Here is a 16,561-nt window from a genome sequence, read left to right as displayed (position 1 = left end):
AGGCGAAGCCTCCTAGTTTTTGCTGACTGTGGCTGCTGCATCTACTGTCTTGCTGAATAGGTCATACATAGGACACCACTCATATAATTAATCCCATCTGTACTACCGGTCAAGTAGCCTGTGGCGACATCTGTTCTCTACAGAATTACGCATTGAAACAACAAACGGTATCTAAATATTCTCGGTTCAACAAATGTGTGTCTTAAGCGCATAATTCCTTTATTAAAGTTTTCTATGTCTTAAGGTTTTTGTGAATTTATTGTAATCTTGAATTATCTAAGTTTTAATTATCATGAATCAACTGTAAAGAACAGAAATTTTGGAATCTGAGCTGCTCTTGGAGATCTTTTATATGCTTGCACAATTCTAAAAGCAAAAAAATAAAATAAAAATAAAATGTATTTCTTTACAGTTCTTCACGTTGCCAGACTGAAGCAGCCTTGGGTGAAACTGATTTGACCAACTTGTCCACATGCGAGCTTACCATGTCTTCGACCGACAGTAGTGAGGATGAGCTGACCGAGAAGATGGCCCACGTGTGTAACCTGCTAGCAGCACTGCGTCAATCATTGCAGGGCCTTCTGAATCAGACAACGGCACCTCCTCAGGTGTTGACTAGGGTTCCACGTCTATCACAGTATGCCCGGCAGGTCGAAGAAGAATACGTTGCACTGCACGAATCTGTGGACCTCCTGAAGAGAAGGCTGCCTCGCCTCGAAGCGCAAGAATCTCCATGTGCTGTCAACGTGGTGTCCGAGCTGCGTGTGCAGTGTGATGGAACCGTTGAGGCTGCTGCATCAGTTTTCTTCTCGCCTGCTGGTGGCCAGGACAGCAGCACAGATGAAGAATGTTATGCTTCTTTCGAAGAAGAACAGAGCTCTTCTGACATGCAAGGAGGTCTGCAAGAACTCCCGTCTCGGCCAGAACCCAAGATGGACAAGAGTGAAGCGTTGAAGGCAAAGCTTGTGGCGCTAGCAGTCAAGCTAAATGCCTTCTTGAGAGCGCTTGCAGGGTTTGGCAGCGAGGAAGCTGTGGATGAAATCAGACCCGAGATGCAAGGCGAGGAATGTGCAAAGCTTCTCGACTACCTTGAGATGTGGGCCACGCACTTTAACGAATTCCTCGTACAAGTGAAAGAAACCTCAGCCGAAGTTATGCAGATTCTGCATGATGATGCAGTTGCTGTTGAGGATGTGAGCGAAGATAAGCCCTTTGTGGTGACAAAAGTTGCCTTGCTTCGGCAGTTTGTGCAGTCCACTCTTCAGCAAAGGGAGGACCTCGAAAAAGGCACATGTGCTCTCCAGCAGAGCCTTTTGGACGAGCAGGCTACAGTGAAGGCATTGAGGCAACAGCTGGAGGAACAGGAAGAAAAGTTTGGTCAATTAAAACTTGAACTGATCGCCGTGGAGCAGCAGGCGAACGTGACTGCCGTAGCTGAGAGAGAAAGGTTATGGAAGAAGATTGAGGAGTATCAGCTGACTGTCAAGCAGCTAAGCAGTGCACTGGAAGAGGTTGAAGACACGCTTCAGGCCACGTATGCTGAGAAGCAAAAGTATGAAGAAAGTGCCACGGCACTTCAGGTTCAGTGCACTATAGCAGAAGCAGAAAACCAGAGAGTTCAGTTTGAGCTCTCGCAAGCAAAGGATGCCATTGAAAAGGCACAGGCTGAAAATGACAAACTCCTCACTGATCTCGCAGATGCCAAAGCAGCCTCAGAAGCGAGTCTGAAGCTGACTGAGCAAGTTGACGAGCTGGATAAGGAGCTGTCCGAAATGAGGCGCAAGAAAAAAGAAACAGAAGAGAGACTAGAGGATGAAAGCCGGCAGCTCGCTGCCATGAGGTCGAGCACTGATGAGCTGTTCGCAAGTAACAAAGTGCTTCAGGAGCGTTTTGTCACTCAAACGGAAGAGCTGCAACGCGTCAGAACAGTGCTGGAGAATCAAGTGGCTGAGATTCGCAGCATTTGCATGGCTATGGACGTGCCTGTCACTGAAATCTCTGCTGTCGGAGACACGGGAGTGGACTTGAGTGTGCTGAGAGACGCCCTAAGCCGAAGGCAGCAGGAATTCAGCAGCCAGTTTCAGCAGCTGGTAGACGAAAAGTACACTGCGCTGTTGGAAGTGTCCGAGCTTCGCGAGCAGTGCTCCCAGGCACATGCGGAGCGTGAGAGGCTCGAAGAAGAGAAGCGGACTGTGCTGCAGCAGGCTGAGGAGCAGGAGCAGGAGCTGCTCATTTCCGATTCCCTGCTGGAAGAGAACCGAATGCTCCAGGCCGACGTGGACAGACTCGTGTTGAAACTGGAGGAACTGGAGGAGTTGAGAATGCGTGTCGCTTCTCTGGAGGAAGAGAAAAACGCTCGGGACGAGCACATTGCGTCACTCCTGGTGTTCCAGACTTCCTCAAGACAGGTGCAACTGCAGCTGACCGACAAAGAGCAGCTGATAGCCACCCTGGAAGAGGAGCTGCAGCTTCTAAGACCCAAGGAACGCGAAATTGAAGAACTGCGACAGCTTGTTTCTGCGTTGGAAGGCAAGCTTAATGACTTGAAAGCACAGTACGAGGCTGCCCAGAAGGACCTTGAAGGGCTTTCCCAGTTGCAGGCGAAACTGCAGTCTGTTGAGACTTCGGAGGCCGAGCTGAAGGGGCAGGTTGAGGCACTGAAGGACCGCAATGAACGCCAGGCGCAGGAGCTAAAGCAGCTGATGCATGAACAGGAATGTCTGCAGGCCTCGGCCGAAATGTCTAGTGGTGCTCTGCAGGTGCTGAGAGACCAGCTTGCATTTGAGAAGGAGAACACGGCTGTTCTTACGTCAGACGTCGCTCGGCAAGTTGCAGAACAAGCAAAGCTTGAGCAGGCTCTTCAGTCTTCTCAGGAAGAAACCAGGAGACAAGCTGCCGCACAACTTGCCCTCGAAAATAACATTCAGCTGTTGACAGAGGAAAAAGAGTCGATAGCAGAGATGCTAAGATCTGCAGAGGAGGAACACCAGTCACTCGAGTCCCTTCTGCAGGAAAGAAATGCCATCAATGAGCGGCTTCAGCAGCAGTACGAGGCTGAACACGAGCGGCACGAGCAAACGAGATTCAATTTAGAGGAGATTCTTGAGGAGAAGCAGCAGTACCTGCATCAACTGAGTTTGTCCCGCGATGAAATCAAGGATCTGTTGGCTTCAAAGGCAGCTCTAGAAGAGAAAGTTTCTGCATTGTTGCAGAAGGTGGACGTTGCGACAGAAGGTCGCACCCAGGCAGATCGTGAAGCTCAACATATTAGAGCCTTGCTGGACGAGAAGACGTTAAAATCCGAACAGCTTCAACGTGACCTTCACGCAATAAGCATCCAGCTTGAGCAGTCAAAAATTGAGCTGACACGTTTGGTTGCTGAACAGGAGGAACATCTGCGCCAGATGAAAGTCGCTCAAGATGAAATCGCCACGCTGTCGTCCTCAAAACTGGCTCTTGAAAACGAAGTGTCTGAGCTGTCACAGAAGTTAGATGCCACCAAAGAGGACTGCTCTCGAGCAGAAGACAAAGTGCAGTCCATGAAGCAGACGCTGGAGAAGAAAGCTTCGGATATGGAAAAACTGCAAGCGGACTTTGACGAACTTAGGGACGAACTTGAGCAGTCCAAGTCCCAGTTTGCACAATTGGCCGCAGAGCAGAGAGAGAGTGAAAGTCAGCTGAGAATGGCTCAAAATGAGATCGGCAACCTGTCAGCTTCCAAGTCGGCATTAGAGGCTGAGGCACACACGCTGCTGCAAGAGTTGCGTGTTGCAAAAGAAAACTGTGCTCGAGTGGAAGGTGAAATGCAGGCTTTGCAACTTTCGCTGGACAAGAAAATGTTGGAAATGGAATGTGCTCAAAAAGATTTTGTCATGGTCAATCAGAAGCTTCAAGAATCTCAATCTTTGGCAGTCGAGCAGTTGGATAAGCAGAAGCAGCTTGAAGACCGTCTCAAGAGTGCCCAACAGGAAGCTGCAGCGGTCGCAAACGTCAATTCATCTCTCGAACAGCAGGTGAAGCAACTGACGACCGAGGTAGAACTGACACAACAGAAATGCCGACAGGCTGAAGATGAGGCATGCAGCCTTAAGCAGTTACTAGAAGAGAAAGGCTCTGATATCCAGTGTATCCAAAGTGACCTCAAGGATGTCCGCAGTCAGCTTGATAAGGCATCACGTGCTAAATCCTTACTTCAAGACGAACTGAAGATTGCTAGTGAAAAGCTTCAGGAAAGTGTGAAAAAACACGAAGAACTTTTGGAGGCTCACAAACAGTCCAAGTCTGAGCTTCAAGTTGCCCAAGAGAAGCGGGACGAGCTAGAGGCATTGGTAAGCGTGAATTTGAATCTCCTTTTGTTAGTTATCTATATTAGTTGCTGTTGCGGGTTCCTTCAGCACACGATGACAGCCAATCTCATCTGTGGACGAGTACCTTTTACTCTCACTTCCACTTTTAAAGCAGGTGCACCTAATCTCGACCTCGTTTGTCATCTGTTGGCGTGGCCTGTGCAGGGGCTGCAGGTTTGATGACGTGAAAGCCGATGGTGACTGAACACTGGCAACAAGCATTTCGATAAGGACAGGCTGAGTGCTATCGTGGCCGTTCATTCCACCTGTTTATATAGTCCCTGGTGAAAGATGGCTGCCATCAACAAGCGCTGAAAGTTCTGGCCTATGGATGTGCATCAAATCTACTCGAAAAATTAAATGGGAGCTCCTCGCACAAAACCACACCACACCTGTCCTCGGAGCCTCCAAGTTAAAAAAAAATACTTGCTAAGAGACGGCAATATCGAAAAACGGTACCTCTGCCATCGCAGAAATGATTGAATGTAATTGCTTGCACATATATGAATTCTGCTGAACAGTGCCATGACTGCCACTACCCTCTTAGGTTGTCACCTGACGAAACCTCCGTAGTTGCATCAGGTGGCACTGTGGAGAGGTCTAAACGTTTGCTCAAGACACCTAACAATCTTGAAGCACTAATAGCAGCAAGGGTAGTGCACACTTATTTCTTTCGACCCAACGACACTGTTACTGCTAATCTGGACTGAGGTAACACAACGATTTCAAGGCGATTCCATTGCTTTTTGTGCCTTCGTCACTGGTCAGAGCGGCGCCTCACGGAGAGTTGGCTTGCGAAGGCTAGTTGCGTGATGTAATGCTCCCTCCTAGTTATTTCATTCCTCCATGTTTCCAAATTCTACGCCTTTTTTCCTCCTTAGGCAATGCCAGTGATGACGTTACATGAAGCGCAACACTTCATACGCGCCAGCCATTGGGCTTATGCATGTGCACCCTTCAACATTTTCTAGGAAATGGCACCCATATTGTCCCAAAGGGAATATATGTCTCTCCATTTGTCGCTACTATAAGGATGTACCGAAGAGTTTATCAGTGAGCCATCTGGGTGCATCAGAGCTGCTTTTCTAAGCGAAGCACGATCTTGAGATCTGATGCCATTTTGGAAATTTGGGGATTGTTTTCTCTTCTGGCATTCTGACCATTGAGGCGATACTGCAGGAGGTTTAATTTTGAGTGGTAGTTGAAAGAATAATAGGACGTCTAGGGACAATTAAAACAAAAACAAAATCTTGCAAGTCTGGATTCACTTAGTGACTTTTCGCTAAAATAAAAAGGAATGTTTCGAGTTGCAATCTTATGACTAAGGCCAAAAATAGTTAAGTACCAACAGTGCCATTGACATCCCTGCACACTTGTTTTTAAAGCAGCATGTTTGAATTTCTCTGCAGGTTGCTTCATTGAGGTCTCAGCTGTCCACATCGGAGACGAGGTACAAAGAGCTTGAGTGCAAAATATCCACCGCAAAGGCAACCATGAGGCGCCAGGAGAAAGAATGCAGAGCCCTGGACGCCGAGGCTGAGAAGCTTCGCAGCAGACTGGCACAAGTTGAAACCGAGCTGCAACAATCTGGTGGCGGCACGCGCATTCAGGTACTTGACCTTCTCTTGTGCAGCTATGTCTTGTCACACCACGAGGCTACCGCATGATCTTGACTATGCTGTGTCTTTTGTGGTTCGAGCATGTTTTAAAATAATATTGCATGGAACCTGCAGTGCAGTTCGACCTGTTGAGGTGGATAACTGAAGAGGCGGACATTATTTGCATGACAGACATCCAGGTTGCTATTCAAAAAGATTCCCAGGTTAATTTCTTATTGTTCCCTTAAAGTGCATGTTGCAATTGTGAAATTAAAGCTGAGCAGTAGTAATAGACAGTTTTAGCAGAGCGTTCACGGTCCGCTCCGCTCAGACAATCATGTCCTAACGATTCGCGCACAACACTCACATCGGCAGCAGAACGAAGAACGCTGCCCATGCTCCGCTACGAAGCCGTGTGAGTGGAGCGTTAGGGTGCGTCTACTGGTTGCTTTGTTGTTTTACAGCCACGCTGAGCGTGCGTGACCGGCGTTTCTGGAAGATGTGCTTGTCAAACAAGAGAAATCAACGCAGTTCATGCAGTCAGCTGTGTGCGTGAAATGTTAGCGGAGCAGAGCGTAAGCAACGCTCTGCTACAACTGTCTAGCTTTAGCAGAGCGTTGCTTACGCTCCGCTAGCATTTCAAGCTGGCAATAACAGCACAATACTACAATATTGCCTGAGATAACACATATTACATGACACAGAAACTTGCACATCTGACTTAATACATGACAAATTACAGGTGATGAATTCTGCTTAACAGTACTGCGAACATGCGTTGGTAGAAAATACGAGTCTCCACAGAGTGATTTTATTTATTTCCTAGCCAACGAAGTCCAAGCGGCAGAAATACACAGCTTATTTCCAGCAACACCGTTGTGGCGAGAGACATCAGTAAATATGTAATAACCACCAATTTAATCATTAATTATTCATACAACTAATTAACTTATTATCTAGATCAGGACCCACACTGCAATCAGAAAATTAAAAAAGCCATACCGCATTCAAGGCATGCCCACTCATCATGAAACCTCAGACTACACCTTGTGGGGTCTCACTCGGGCTCTTGGGAGAAAGGAACGACAACACAGTAGCGCAAACAATCAAAAGGGCATTTATTGCACCTTTCGTACACTAATACACACTAGCCGAATTACTACCAATAGAACATTCACATGGGCGCGCGACAAATCAAGGAAGTCCGACTCACCGCGACCGGATAGCGAGCGAATATGTTCACCCCATGCTATGATACCATCGGCTAGTCGTTCACGTGTACGGTCACGCGAACGGTGGTGCGTTCGAACGGTCCATGTTCGTCCATAACGGTGCCCCGCTCCGAGCCACGCGAGACGTCTCGCGAAGCGTGGATCGGCACACGCACGGGACGTCCGCGTCGCTCACCGATCCCAATCCAAAGAGAGCCCTTCGACCTTTTTCTCCTAAGTCACCCCGCTGTTCGGTGGCGTTAGCATCGCGACACTCGCGCCATCTCTCGCAGCGCGCCGCAACCACTATGACCGCCTCCGGCACCCAGCCACGTGGTGAAGCCGGACCACAGGAGACGCGCGAGAGTCGCGCATCCCCACAACCTTGATGTTTTCATAATCTGAAATGTACCATGAAGTTTGCTTTGCTTTGCCCCACAATGTGAAACAGCTTGCAGGGACAACATTAGGAGAAACACCTTAGCAATTCCTCGCAGTTTCCCTCGTGGATATGTCGAAACTGTGGCTAGTCTCAGGATACCTATTAAAGTCTTGGGGTTTCTGCTAGGCAGCCACCATTTTATTATTAGACAGTTTTAGCAGAGCATTCATGGTCCGCTCCGCTCAGACTGTCGTGTTCTCACGATTTGCGCACAGCTGCTCAGTGGAACGCTAGCGAGTACGCTAATGCACGTGTGCACAACGCTCACATCGGCAGCGGAACGAAGAACGCTGCCCACGCTCCGCTACAAAGCCGTGTGAGCGGAGCGTTAGGGTGCATCTACTGGTTGCTTCGTCGTTTTAGAGCCACGCTGAGCGGGCGTGATCGGCGTTCCTGGAAGACGCGCTTGTCAAACAAGAGAAATCAACGCAGTCCTGATCTAGATAAGTTAATTAGATTTATGAATAATTAATGATTACATTGGTGGTTATTACATATTTACTGATGTCTCTCGCCACAACGGTGTTGCTGCAAATAATACCCGTGTCACACTGGCATTTGGAAGGCCTTCCAACCGATAGTCGGTTGACTACAAGGTCAAGTTTGAGCTGCTACACGGGCGGTTTCGAAGGCCGCCGAGTCAATAGTCTATCGAGTCAACGGAGCACCCTACAACTCTGTCGAAATCTCGATGGCCTTTGAGCAACGGAAGCGGAAACAGCGTGAACATGCCCTCTCGTTCACAGTGTGCTCGTACTCACAGTTAGAAAGAACAAATCAAACCAAAATGCTCTAAAAATAATATATATGAGTGTTATTAATTATTCAATAAAGTATTTTTGCCACTTGATATGCGCGAACTGCACATAGCTTGAAACATGTAAACACACACCAAAGTGGCAGCCGCATCGAGTGGTGCATACGTTGCCACAGTTTCGCTACTCAACAACATAAAAACTAAACATATATGTATGGCAATGTATAAACAAATTTTTTAATGCGTAAACAAACATAAAAGAAATTATAGTGCTTTTAAGTGGTTTTAATGCTGTTTAACTTTTGGTGACATGAAAACGAAAATAAAGATCCGCAGCGCCATACAATTTTGCTAGAAACGCCTGAACCACTCAATGGCCTTTCAAAAGTGCCGTGTAGCAGCGCGACAACTCCTTTGAGTCGATAGAGCTGTGGCGTTTCGAAGGCCGTCGACTGGAAGGTCTTCCAAATGTGCCCGTGTGACACAGGTATAAGCTGTGTATTTCTGCCGCTTGGACTTCGTTGGCTAGGAAATAAAAGAAATCACTCTGTGGAGACTTGTATTTTCTACCAACGCACATTTGTAGTACTGTTAACAGAATTCATTACCTGTAATTTGTCATGTATTAAGTCAGATGTGCAAGTTGCTTTGTCATGCAATATGTATTATCTCAGGCAATATTGTAGTATTGTGCTGTTATTGCCAGCTTGAATTTTGAGGTATTTATGTTTGGTTTGATGGTTCTTGTTTGCAGGAGCTGGAAATGGCGCTTGAAGATGTGCGCAGGGAGCTGTCTGAGAAGCAAGATGGTATTGCTGAAGCTTGGAGCAAATTGGATTCCGTCAACAGTGAGCTGGCTCGAAGTAAAGAATCAGTCGCCTGGCTGCGGACACGGATGCGTACCTACAAGAGACGCATTTCTGAACTGTAAGGATTCACATTCATATGTCGTTAGTTCAGCTTCGTTCTGGAAAGCCAATTGCAATTCATTTTTAAACCCATTAAAAAGAAGGGCTGGTCTTCAGGTAGTGTAGACAGAGAAGCCTTTGTGCAAACTTTTTATGTTTCGAATATGAGGCGATGCATCACGAAGAGTTCCCAAAAATAGACATTTTTGGAACGAAAACTAAATAGTACAGCCATTATCCCTCACGGGAAGTGATGCAGAACCCGTAATGTCGAGAACCAGCATGGCTCGTCAACATGACTTTTCAGATTAGGCGGCATCCAATACTGCATGCTAGAAATCTTAGAAGGACACAGCCTAGTATCTGTGCCATATCTGCTGACCATCACGTGCACGTTTTGTCTACTTAGGTACTTCCAGTGATGATGCTAGCCATCACAGGAAAGGAATTAAACATGCCCAGGTCCATATGTGGACATTTAAAAATTTTGCTCGTGATCATTATGTGTATTCGCAGAAACAGTGAAACTTATGTACCTGTAAAACAGTGCTTGGAATGTGGGGCAATAAAGTAATAGTGAATTTCACTGGTCAATCTGGAGCGAACTTGTTTACTTTGGATTGAAGAATTTGTATTCCATTAGTCTATTTGTAGCAAGTTCGCTTGTTCGATTGGTTGTTTCCTGTCGGCTCTTTGAGGTGGCGTGCTCCGTCTTGCTCTGCTTTTGTGGCACTGATTCAGCGATAAGTTTGAGGGCTACATTGAAAGCATTGATGTCAAAATCACCTGGATGCCTTACGAGAAGGGGAACCGAAGGGCTAGATATTTTTGTTAATTAACTATAAGAAGCCAACAGATAATGAAGCCAAGGAATGCATTGGGGAAGCTATTTGCAGTTTTTAATTGAAAATGATACAGGGAAACGAAAGTGGACGAAAAAAAAACAATTTGCCATCTGTGGGATCCTTAAGGTGGCGGTCCCACTCCGGCGGCACGAGCCTCCCGTTTCCAGTACTTTTGGAGCAACCGTGGCGGCTCTTCTACTTAGGATATAAAGTTGTCGTATATACCATAAAAAAAGCATAACTCTTGTAGATTCCAACTATATATAATATAAAGAAATTGATTAATGTTATTTAGAAATAAATGTTCAAGAACTAGCATGAGATACATGGTTTTTGCTAACTGTGTCTCAGTTGTGACCATATTTAGAAGAAACTACCGCATTTACTGCATTGCGGATAAATTAGAATTCAAGGAATTAACATTTAGGATGCAAAATTTAATTCATGTACCTTTATTAGTTTTAAACCACAGCTTCGTAGCTTTAGTACCTTCCCACAAAAATTGGCAAAAGTGGAACCAGAATTCCAAATATTGCTTAATTTTGGTCACATTATTAGGAAAACTAATAAAGGTACATGAATGAAATTTTGCGTCCTAAATAGAAATTCTCTGAGCTCTAATTTATTCAAAATTTAGCTTTCTTGAATGTGTAGTTGCCGGGCTGTTTACAAAAAAAAAAAAATTGCGATATTTGGCAATCTTCAAAAGCAAATTATCCAAAAAGTAAAAAAAAAACATTATTTTGCTACGTCTAGGAAATAGATAAATATGTCCTAAAGCTACAGAGCAAGCCGCAATGCCGTAAATGCGGTGTTTCTTCTAAATAAGGTCACATCTGCGACACAGTTCACAAAAACCATGTACCTCATGCTTGTTCTTGAACATTTATTTCTAAATCACATTAGTCGATTTCTTTATACTAAATATAGTTGGAATCTACAAGATTTAAGCTTTTTTATGGTATATACGACAACTTTATATCCTAAGTAGAAGAGCCGCCACGGTTGCTCCAAAAATACTGAAAACGGCGGGCTCGTGCCGCCGGAGTGGGACCGCCACCTTAAAGCGACACTGAAAAAAAATATTAAGTCGAGCAATATTAGAAAGTTAAGCTTCTGTGATAACCACGTCATCGTTTGTAGCAAGAACAGAGCTTTTGCTAACGAGAAAAGGACAAAAGTAGAATTTTGGAGTAGCGCCACCTATTAAGGACCATTGTACCTTTCATTTGACGTCGGCACTCGCCAATTTACAGTTATCGGCAGAGGGGCAGGTTGCGTGGGGATCACATCAACTCGTTCGTTATGGTTCGAGCGATTCAAATTGAGGAGCAGCAGCTCGGGTGGCAATTTTCTATGCAACGAAGTCACATATAGGCACATAGAAAGCAGCGATTTACTTCTAGGCAAATTATATACGAGTCTAATTCAACCTAGTATTTTCTTTTAGTGTCCCTGTATTGATTGTGAAAAGCGTAGACCCTGAGAAAATTGAATATCGTTTCCAGAACAGTGCACGTGGGGGATGTTTCCCCGATCATCCTGCGTAAAGAAATTTGCTTTCCGCTGGCAGATTCAGGTTTTCAAAACTTGAGTGCATGCTCCAGGATTTGAGCAACCGCCCCAGACCAGCCAGCGGAGTAGACTGATTTTATAACACCTTCAGAGCATGGTGCAGCGGACCTGGCAGTGATATGATGACAGTGGTCTTCGTTCCTTCACTGTTGTTCTTCGTCTCATGGTAACAAATTTATTTTCCAACATTTCCAAATTGTTGGTGTCCGTTGAAGGAGATCATTGTAGAGGAGAGTGCCATTGGTGGATATTTTCTGTGAAGTTGGCGGTTGTGTTTCCTCGGTTCCACTCCACTTCTAGAATATTTTAATTCTCACCTCCCTGGCCTTGTGATCTCGAAGGCTAAGCGGGTTTGTCATGGTACAAGCATGTTTCTTACCATAGTTGTCCTTCAGCCAACTAAGGACTGCTTCTATCGGCATGCTTCATGGCAGTGGTGGTGTAGTGGAACTCATAGCCTAACCCTTTCCGGCCCTGTGACTCCTGTAGGAATGGTAATGTGTTGCAGGAAATATCCTGCATTGAGAAAAACAAACAAACAAACAACGAAACTATTTCCAGCAATTTGAGCGTTGGCAATGCTGATTACATACTTTGTCGAATTTTTGCTGTAAGTAAATAGGTTTTCCCCTTGAAATTTCACTAATGTCCCTGTGCCACATCATGCCTCTTTGCTCTGTTTTTTGGAGTCTGCTGTCTAATGCTTATAACCTGCCTTGGGTGGCAAAAAAAAAAAAAAAAGCTGGTCTTTGAAGAATCTGTGGCCACATTTGTTCCATTATGATTATGAATTGGGAAGCCTGAAGAACCACATACTGCTTACAGCACATTTAGTTTCTGGCAGTTCATGAGGAATATACCACCTTCGATTCGTTGCCACAAACCTGAGCTGGAATTTTTTCCTTTATTTTTTTCCCGACTTGTCGTTCAGATGCGTGTAATATAAAATTTTCTCTTCAGACCAGAAAGGGTTAATTGGACTATTCGCCACAGATGTGAGAACTGACGTGTAATGTCTGTGCTGCACCGTATTGCAGGGAGAAGAAGCCCAGTGTCGATGCGGACGATGAAGATAAAGAGCAGAGTGCAAGTGCTACTCCAGCCACGGCCACAAAGTCCATTCCCACAGTTATGCAGCAGCCACCCCTTGTCACGAAGCTGAGTGTCTGTGCGCAGAGCCCATCCAAGGCAGAATTCTGCGTGACTGTTTCAGCGCTCAGGAGCCCTGCATCTGCGACTGGAACTCCGGCCGCAAAGCTTTTTAAGAGAACAGTGTCTCAGTCGGTTTCAACTACCAAGTCTGCCGCAGACGGTCTTCCATCGGCTGCTTCGAAGACAGCGACAATGAAACGGTCGCTCTTTTCTCAACCACGGTATGTGTGTAAAGCAGCAATTTGAGCTAGTAATAGTTTCTTTTGATAAGAAAAGATGAAATGGAATAATTCAGTAAATCACACAGCTGGTTTCCAAGCCAGTTTATGGTGCTGAATCCATTACCTAAATACTAGATCTCAAAGACCAGTGGAGTTAAGCCTCGACATAACGAAGTCGGTAAAATCGGTAATTTGCTTCGTTATAGTATTGAAATTTTGTTATATTGAAACTTGATCTTTTATGCAAATAAGTACAATCACCGAATGATTTTTCTTACACAGAAGGGGCCGCAATATCTTCCGAATTATCTGGCTATTGGAAAAAGCAAATTTGAATAAGAAAAGAAATTCATTTTTTTGAATTTGAGAGTCGGCGAGGAAAGGTGCAATTTCATGCTCTGTCAATGCTATCTTCACATCGACGATACGAAGCGAAGCCAGTCCCGCCTTTGTGTCTACACTGCCCCCACGGCTGATAGTTTGACGATGCCCCCACGGCTGACGATGCTCTCATCAAAGGCGCTGGCAGTGGGGAGCGAATGCTTTGTCTCTCTCTCAGTGTGTCTCCAAAACTCGAGATTATGCAATGTTCAGCACCACGCCATCTCAGCCCACCCAGACTTTGCATATGTGGTAGATTAACTCTAAAACAGCTGCGCCGACACCCATGTGCAGCCACGGCCGCGCTAGAAAAAGAGATTGGCATCAACCTGCTCCCACTCTCCTTCTCCCTGCACGCTTGGTCGCGTTACCACGAGCATGTTCCCTCTCCCTCGTTTTTCCTTTGCTCACGCAGGAAGACGGCGCTCATCGATCCATCATCCTTCTTGGCTTTGTTGCGCCTCGGAGTTGAGTTAAAGTCAGGAATCCGCCAGGCATGAGGATGAGTACGTCCGGGAGTAGGAGCGAAAGAGAAACATTTATTTACATATTGAAACAAGTAGTCAAAGTCTAGTCAGAGCTCTCTCAGTCACACTGGAGAGGCCTCTTTTAAGTAGTTCGTCTTCCCTGGTTCCCTACACCAGGGAATTAGATGACCTTGGTGCGGCCAATCAGAGGAGTCGTATTGTTCACCGAACTCCGCCTCTGATGTCAACCCGCGAAGCAAGGACAAGGCAATCCGAAAACAGGGAGTTCACACTCCTTCCACTGAAAGTCGGTGACTTGGTTTCTTGCTCTCCGACGGTCATCTTGCCAGGGTCGGGAGAATGGCCTTCGCGCTGATCCCCGCTTCCACGAACGGTGGCGGTTGTGGTCGGTCGCTTCTAAGTGAGCTTCTTTGTCATTGCGTCACTGCCGGTGTCACGCCGCGTTGCCAGGTAGGCGGCCGCTGATGAAGGGGGTGGCATCGGGGGAAACAACCAAAGTTTGCTCACTTCCGGTTTGGCGCGCCTGTTTGCCTGTGACATTTGGTGTCGGGCACTGTCGCCTTCTGGGCGACGCTGATGAAAGCAGCTGCCTCGATGGGAACAACGAAAGAATGCGCCCTGCCGATTCGGTACGCAACAGCTCACCCTTGCACACTTTCACTTGCACTCAAAGCATACAGCGGGCATGGCGCGATAGGATCTTATTGCATTTGAACTTGTACAGAATATGATGCTGCTCCGCTTAGCATGGTGACTCTGCCGCAACAGCGTACTTGTACATTGTGCAGCTGCGGGCTGTTGCGCGCGCCGTATCTTGAAAGCGATCTCCACACGGCTCTGACCTTTGTATGCGTTGTGCTTTCGCTGCTCAGTTTCCGTTGAAGCGATGGACCGCACGAACCTTCACTCGCTGCTGCTTCTGCGTTTGCTCATGCCAGCGTTCTGACAGTGGTTGTCTACAGCCATAGAGTGTGGTCTATTCATGTTAGCTTGTGCGCGCTGACACCATACTTGTTAATTCAGTTAGTAAGCGAATGTTTCCAAGTTTATGCAGCCGATAAAACTACTATCCTTACTCCGTATAGCTCTCTACTAATTTGCTGTCGCAATTGATGCTTCACCTTTGGGCCGAAACTGCGACTTTTTCATGCATCCGGTGGTCTCTCGTTACTTTAGCAGTTTTCTTCTTCGTCTTCTTCTTTTTTTCTCGCTGGACGCACCAAAAAGTCGCCCCTCGTGTTACTTTCACAGTTTTATTCTTTCTTGATAGATGCAATGAAAAGTCACCCCTCGCGTTACAATCGCGGTTGCATTACAATCGAGTAAATATGACAGAGTGTTCTATGGACAAGAAGTTAAGAAAACTGAAATACTTTGTTATATCGATAATTTTATTCTATTAAAGTTCGTTCTATCGAGGTTTAACTATATTGTATATGCAACAAAGTTCATAACACCTTTGTTGAGGTTCGAAATGCATGGTGTTCGAGGGAAAAGAAGGTATAAAACTTGAAATAACTTTGTTATATCAATGAACGGGAAGAAAGGGAACCGAGGGGCCCGATTATTATTAATCATATCATAAGAAGCCAACAAACAATGACACCAGGGACAGCATAGGGGAAATTACTTGTACTTACTAATTGAATTAAGAAATGATAAATTAATGGAAATGAAAATGGATGAAAATACAACTGTCCGCATGTGGGGAACGATCCCACGTCTTCGCATTACGCGTACGATGCTCTTGCCATTGAGCTACCGCGAAGCCATTTTCCCATCCACTTTCTGGGGTATTTATGTTTTACAACTAGAAGTGTTTGTTGGCTTCTTATGATATTGTTATATCAAGCATTTCGTTATGTATTGAAGTTCGTTGCATCGAGGTTTAACTGTACAAATAAAAAGGTATAAGTAACACAAAAACATGTTATCAGTAGTGTTGCATGGTGAATACACAGGATATATATATAAACTTTTATCAAACGGAATCATTATAAAGGATAAGCTACATGCAGGAGCATCAGCTTAAAATGTTAATACACAAGCTTTTTTTTGTTCAAACATATGTTGTTTCAAGGTGGCTATAAAACTTGGGGCATGTTTTATCCGTGGGGGCATTTCGATCCAAACTTCGGAGCCAGCAAAGAGCATTACATGATTTCCATATACATTCTCAGCATCCTCCCTTTTTATTTAGTGTTATTGCAGAAAAAAAGAAGTGTTTGTTTGGCACTCAGCAGGTTTTCTGTTAGTGCCTCGAAACCCTACTCTCACAGCTGTCTTGCCTTGTGTAACATTTGTCTTCTTTACTGAATGTACAGTGCTAAACAATTTAAACACAAACAGCAATGAATAACAACAAACAACATTCATGCGTAGTTACGTCGAAGTTTGACATGTAATTGCCCAGTAGCTGGTTTCTAAGCATGGAAGGTGTATGCTTTGTACAGCGATTGTGCGTTTTTGACTATGAATTAAGCCGCTGTTCCAAATGCAGATGAACCTGGAAACAAAGCAACGCATTAGAGTAGTTTTGAAATTGTTTGTGTTTTTGTTTTATAGCACTGTATAAAAGAAGTGCAATACAGTACCCACCATGGTGGTGCAGTGACTATGGCATTTTACTGCCAAGCG

General features: G+C 45.4%; 1 protein-coding gene across 2 annotated transcripts in view; it reads left to right on the top strand.

Annotated features, from left to right (window-relative positions):
• LOC119461256 (uncharacterized) overlaps positions 1–16,561 on the top strand; it is a 61,680-nt gene that overhangs the window by 33,359 nt on the left and 11,760 nt on the right. For both annotated transcript variants that reach the window (XM_049672147.1, XM_049672146.1), the window contains exons 12-15: positions 413–4,328; positions 5,756–5,956; positions 9,109–9,281; positions 12,720–13,055. In XM_049672147.1, the coding sequence (XP_049528104.1) occupies positions 413–4,328; positions 5,756–5,956; positions 9,109–9,281; positions 12,720–13,055 (4,626 nt within the window). The remainder of the gene's footprint in view (positions 1–412; positions 4,329–5,755; positions 5,957–9,108; positions 9,282–12,719; positions 13,056–16,561) is intronic.

Source organism: Dermacentor silvarum, chromosome 8 (genome assembly GCF_013339745.2).
Source record: "Dermacentor silvarum isolate Dsil-2018 chromosome 8, BIME_Dsil_1.4, whole genome shotgun sequence".
NCBI lineage: Eukaryota > Metazoa > Arthropoda > Arachnida > Ixodida > Ixodidae > Dermacentor > Dermacentor silvarum.
This window is presented reverse-complemented; position numbering and strand designations above follow the sequence as displayed.